The sequence below is a fragment of the Ochotona curzoniae genome, unplaced genomic scaffold (genome assembly GCF_017591425.1).
Source record: "Ochotona curzoniae isolate NIBS_2020 unplaced genomic scaffold, NIBS_Ocur_1.0 scaffold_1037, whole genome shotgun sequence".
Taxonomy (NCBI): domain Eukaryota; kingdom Metazoa; phylum Chordata; class Mammalia; order Lagomorpha; family Ochotonidae; genus Ochotona; species Ochotona curzoniae.
Genome location: NW_024467083.1, coordinates 7,904,843 through 7,910,711, shown reverse-complemented (window position 1 = coordinate 7,910,711; position 5,869 = coordinate 7,904,843). Strand labels below are relative to the sequence as shown.

At 41.2% G+C, this 5,869-nt stretch overlaps 1 protein-coding gene across 1 annotated transcript; it reads left to right on the top strand.

Annotated features, from left to right (window-relative positions):
* Window positions 1–4,571: 4,571 nt before the first annotated feature.
* LOC121168606 (40S ribosomal protein S23-like) lies at window positions 4,572–5,101 on the top strand. Its single transcript, XM_040998880.1, has one exon. It carries the CDS (start codon window positions 4,588–4,590, stop codon window positions 5,017–5,019), a length of 432 nt encoding a protein of 143 aa, XP_040854814.1. The 5' UTR covers window positions 4,572–4,587; the 3' UTR covers window positions 5,020–5,101.
* The last annotated feature ends 768 nt before the right edge of the window (window positions 5,102–5,869 follow it).

Here is a 5,869-nt window from a genome sequence, read left to right as displayed (position 1 = left end):
AAGTATTAGTACCATGAAACTTCTCTCAAGTGAAAAGTATTTGGAGTTATGCAGTACATCTTGTAGAAAATCTTTGTTATTACAATATTTTAACTCTTTTATGTTCTATTTTGTGAATATTAGTCTGTGCAAGAAAGATTATGCAAAGGCTTACGTTAGCTAAAAATGTGTTAATGTGTTTGAATTATTCGACTTAAAAATTTGAAACCCTAGCTTTCCATAATCTTGTATTTATAAGTATAGCAAATTTAGTAATCATTTTTATGAGGTTTTTGATTATGTTTAGTTCTACTTACAAACTAAGTTAATTAAACTCCTTTAAATTTTTAAAACTGAATTTATAAGTTAAATATATCTGATTTCTTATTTAAATACTTCAAATATGCGATTTAAAAGCAAATCACTCTAGAGTATTTAAAATATCTCTATTGCTTCTATTAGACCTAGAAATAATTGTGAACTTAAATTCTCCTAAATGTTTTAGTACTCTATAAACTTACTGCAATTACTATATAAGCTAAATAAAATTTCTGCTTAAACTCACAGGCCTATACCAAGTAAGTATATAGACATTCTAAGCTGACTTAAAAATTTTACCTGTTCTCTGATAGACTCACATGTCTTTAATGTCTCAAAGGCAAGCAGGCTTCTTTATTGTATACACAATAAATGTTTATATTTATATACATATATATCAGATTGGTTGTTTTAAATATTTTCATAATTAATTATAAATTTTAATTAAGGAACTATGCTATTCAGGAAATTATAATTAAGCAAATGGCAATTTCATCCTAAAAATCATTGGGGGGGGTTACTTTTAGACAATCAAGCATAAGTATCAAGAGACATGATTCAATGGAATGACTGAGTTACTTCTAGTGACAAAATGACATATTTAGGATCTTCATTGCAGTCACCATGTCATGAACACCAAAATCTGAAAGTTAATCTGAACAACTTTAGTTCCTTTGCTCAGGGAAATTTACCTAAGTTCTTATCTCATCAGCATGGCTTTCTATTTCGTTCCATATTAAATAATATTTTGAATTACCTTTTATCTAGTTCCATAGACTTTTCAACTTGACAGAAACCTACAATGTTTAATATTTTTCTTTCCTGATCATTGTGAATGTAAAACCTGGAGCTAGGTCAGCCTTACATGCCTTTATCTGCCAATGGATCACAGCCATTAAAACCATCCAGTAAACAAGCTCCATTTAGCATATATTAGGGAACTCATAAAATCATAACATAATACCTACACAGAGAGTATATTCAATAAATATTGTTATTATTACACCTGCTAGCACTGCTGTTTCTGAGAGCTATTACAAAATAAAAATATTGTAAAAGCATATAATTTTGCTAAAGGGCTTGAAAGAGATTTTTTCCTAAGGTATACTCATGTTTTATTCATGTGAGAAAAGAGGGTCTGTGAGAAACATACATATATGTTTCTAAAAGTGAAAGGGTTAATTAACAGCAGAGGACACTCAGAAGAAATAAGAAAATAACTCTAAGCTTGGAGCTACTTGGAGATTCTCTGGGCAGGTAAGGTATGAAGATAAAGCTTCCATCTTCCCAAGCAGTTCTTTCCACTAGGGAGGAATTAGTATAAACAATCCACAATCCAGTAACAGAATCCATGATCCCAATTCCAGAAGGCTAGTTCAAAGGAGAAAGAGAAAATAGGCAAGTAGAACCTACAGTGCAGACTGCCTGGAGCTGGGGTGAGATGAATAAGGTATTCATATGACAAAACTGAAGTCATGTAAGTCCGCCCTTTGGGAAGAGATAAGAATGAGAAGAGTTCAGTATGACTGATAAGGAACTCACTGTTCAGAAAGAAAGATGAGAGAGAAAAGGAAATTCGCTGTGACTAATATTCATGGAATCATAGACTGTTTCTTCCCTACACAAATTCGTTTCTAATAACAAAGGTAATAAAGATATTTATTATTTGCCCTGTTGCACACATTCGTATTTTTGCTATGAGGAAAAGTTTAATAAAGAATGAATTTAAAAGACTGACCTTATGAAGGATTACAAGGTTTGAATACTAGTCACTCTCATAAGCTGAAGGAAGAGATGTGAAATGATATATTACTTACTAAAATAATATAAAAGTCTATTTAATCTGTATCAATATCATTCAACCTAGTCATTCCAATAGTAAATACTTACCCCATAGAAATAGAGACATGCATTAGTGCAAACCACAAACTGGAAACAAATGTCACTCAACAGGTGGATGAGTAACTTATATGAGCTGCTGTGGTGGTGTAGCAAGCTGCTTCCCTACCTATTGCACTGGCATTCCACATCAGCACCGGTTTACATCCCAGCTATTCAGCCTCTCATCCTGCTCCCTGTTTATGGCCTAGGACAGCTGTGGAAGATGGCTCAAGTTGGGCCCCTGAAGCTTCATCATGCTGAATTCTAAACAGACAAATTAACAGAAGAAAAGGCACACATATTTTTGGATGTGCATCCAGGGAAAGTCTTTTTCAAATAACCCAAGAAAATTCAGACATGTGTATTTTTTTCATATGTAGGAGAAATAAGGGATAAAAACAGTTTTTCAAGGATGGTAGTAAATACTTTTTTGAAGATTTATTTATTTTTATGGGAAAATCAGATATACAGAGAGAAGAGAGAGAAAAAGATCTGTCCGCTAATTTACTCCTCCAAGTGGCCGCAATGGTAGGAGCTGAGCTGATCTGAAATCAAGAGCCAGGAGCTTCTTCTGGGTCTTCCATGTAGGTGCAGGGTCCCAAGGCTCTGGTTCATGCTTTACTGCTTTCTCAGGCCACAAACAGGGAGCTGGAAGGGAAGTGGGTCTGCCAGAACACAAACCAGGGCCCATATGGGATTCCAGTGCATGCAAGGTGAGAACTTTAGCCACTAGGCTACAACATCAGGCCCAATAGTAAATAATTTTTAAGAGAATTGAGTATGGCTAAAGAATAGGCAACAGTTTGTAAATGACTGTCTGGAAATTCTATAAGTTCGAAAAGTAGACAATAGCTTATCACAAAGTTCAGCTCATTATGGTGGCATCCCTGGGACTCCTTGCTACAAATATGAATTACATTTTTCTTAATTAATGAAATTTCAGCAAAGATGCCAAGATAATGTTACTTCTTTAGAATGAATCTCCTTCAGCTAGATAAGACACTTCAATAAATAAAAAGTCCCTCTATGGGCCAGTATTTTTGTATAGGCCATTAAGCTACCACCTGTTATACCAGCATCCAATGTCTATTGGTTGACAAAGTCCACCTGAGTGCATCCACAGAGCTTGGCCAGGAAGAGTTGCCCAACCTATTCAGCTTTCATCTTCTGATGTGGCACTCAATAGCCTCTGTTGGAGTAGATGAGCTGGCTGTCATGTCCCCTATGTGCATTTTGGCATGCTGCCTACTACACAGGCATTAACCACTGGAGAAGCACAGTTCATGTATTCCAATTTACTCCATTCATGGTCCAATGTTGGACCATGCATCTCATAATTTTCCCTGTGGCCAGGGTCTGAGTCCAATGGTCTAGATGGAGTCTCCCAAGAAATCTCACCTGGGTTGACTTCAGATTTGACTCTTGTGTGCGCCAGCTAGTATAGTGTCAGAGCCAGTCTGACACCTGCACCAGCCAATGCTCATGTTAGTGAATGCAGCTGCCTTATCAGTTCTGCTACCAGCCCCATTTTTTATGTGAACTGACTGAAGAACCCTGTAGCACAGCCCAACCCAACCTGTCACAGACCATGTATTTGAACACAATAGGAGGTGCCATAACTTAGTCCCACCAGACCTGCGCCCAGCCCAAGTTTTCACATGTTGCAGCCTTTCTGAGTCATCCTGCATCCCATCTGGTTCTTGTACACACCCTTGGGTGCTGCGCAGCTTAGCTCATCCCGACCAACCCCCAGACCTGGCTCTCATGCTCACTAGCAGGAGCTGCATCACAGCAGGGGTGTGACCACAGTCTCCATATGAGGGTTACAACAGCCCCAGATCTTGTGCCTAGAATCTGACCTGATATGGCTTGCATCCAATTCTGGCACTTGTCAGGTGATACTGCTGTCTATCCATCTGGACAGCACCCATTTGGGCTCTCTCTCATGCTAGTGGGCGTGGCAGCCTACCTCACCCTGGTCAGTCCCCAGCCAAAATGTTGGTTGATGGGTGCTGCAGCCATATGTGGACTAGTCTCATCTCTCACATTCAACAGTGGAAGCAGACCTTCTCTTCCCCTCTATCGCCCGTTTTCCTGTTCTCAGTGCCCTGTAGTTTCCCATTCCTGTTCTGTTTTCCCAGCAGACCTCTTTGTGTGCAGAATGTGGTGGGGGCCTTGCTGTTTCCTGCCTTACCTCCTGCTCCCAGTGGGGGTTGGGTTTGTGAGAGAGTGAGATGCTCCTTGGGTCTCTATTTGGCCTAAAGGCTGGACCTATAGAGTTGATCCCTTTTTTCCCCTTTATGGTAAAATAAATGGTTTTTTAACTCAGAAAAAAAAAAAAAAAGGTGGTGCCTTTTGTGTGCCCGGCGCTGCGTTGCTCTCTTTGGCTCAGGCCTGTGCGTTGGCAAGATGGCCAAGTGCCTCGGCTTCCGCACGGCCAGGAAGCTGCGCAGCCACCGGCGCGACCAGAAGTGGCACGACAAGCAGTACAAGAAGGCGCACCTGGGCACAGCGCTCAAGGCCAACCCGTTCAGGGGCACGTCCCACACCAAGAGCATGGTGCTGGACAAAGTGGGCGTCGAGGCCAAGCAACCCAACTCGGCCATCAGGAAGTGCGTCCGGGTGCAGCTGATCAAGAACAGCAAGAAAATCACAGCCTTCATGCCCAACGACTGCTGCCTCAACTTCATCAAGGAAAACTACGAAGTGCTGGTGGCTGGATTTAGGCGGAAGTGTCACGTCATCGGTGACATTCCTGGAGTCCGTTTTAAGGTGATCAAAGTAGCAAACGTTTCTCTCTTGGCCTTATACAAAGGCAAGAAAGAAAGACCAAGATCATAAATGTCGGTGTCAGAAGTCTAGTAATAAATTTTTCATATTCAAAAAAAAACAAACCAAACCAAACCAAAACAAAACAAAACAAAAAACCCACAAACAAACCAAAAAACCCACAAAAACAGTGGACCCAACAAGGAGGTCCTCAAGGTTCTCTGACCAAGCCCCACCTCCCAACGAAGGTCTTGTGTATGTCATTGGGTGCTGTGGCCCAGTCTCCCATGACCTCCTCAACTCCCATCCCCCTGCCATCTCAGCATTTACCAGCACATGCCGTGGCCCAGGTTAGCTCACCCTGTTCCCACTCCCAGGTCTTCCTGGTGTGTGTAGGAGCCTAGCCCAGCCTAGTCCACACCAAATACAGCACTTATGTCAAATGGCAAGAGTTGTGATCTAATCCAGTCCAGCTTGCATGCTATCCTGGCTGTTGTTCATGCCACTTGGTACTGTGGAATGGCTCATCCTTACTAGCCCTAGTCCCAACCCAGCCTGACCTACCTCCAGCCCTAGTTCTTAAGCTTACCAAAGACTCCTAGACCTAGTTCCTGTGAGTGCCAGTGGGTGCTGAAGCCCCTAGTGCTGACACTCATGGACAGGTACTATGGCTTAGTCTGAACTGCACCACACCTATTCTGACTCTCACCAGTGGGTGCTTCAGCCTAGCCCAGCCTGGCCCATCCCATATATCTTTAAAAAAAGCAGAATAAACTACTATGCAGGCACACTGGTATAGTTAACACAAATTTGGCATTCACCAGTTCTACAATGCCCACCACCAGCTTTTGGTTGTTTTTCTCCCATCTGCATAACATTTATCTAAGTACAAGGCAACCTAGGCAGTTGACTGCAGTTGGAG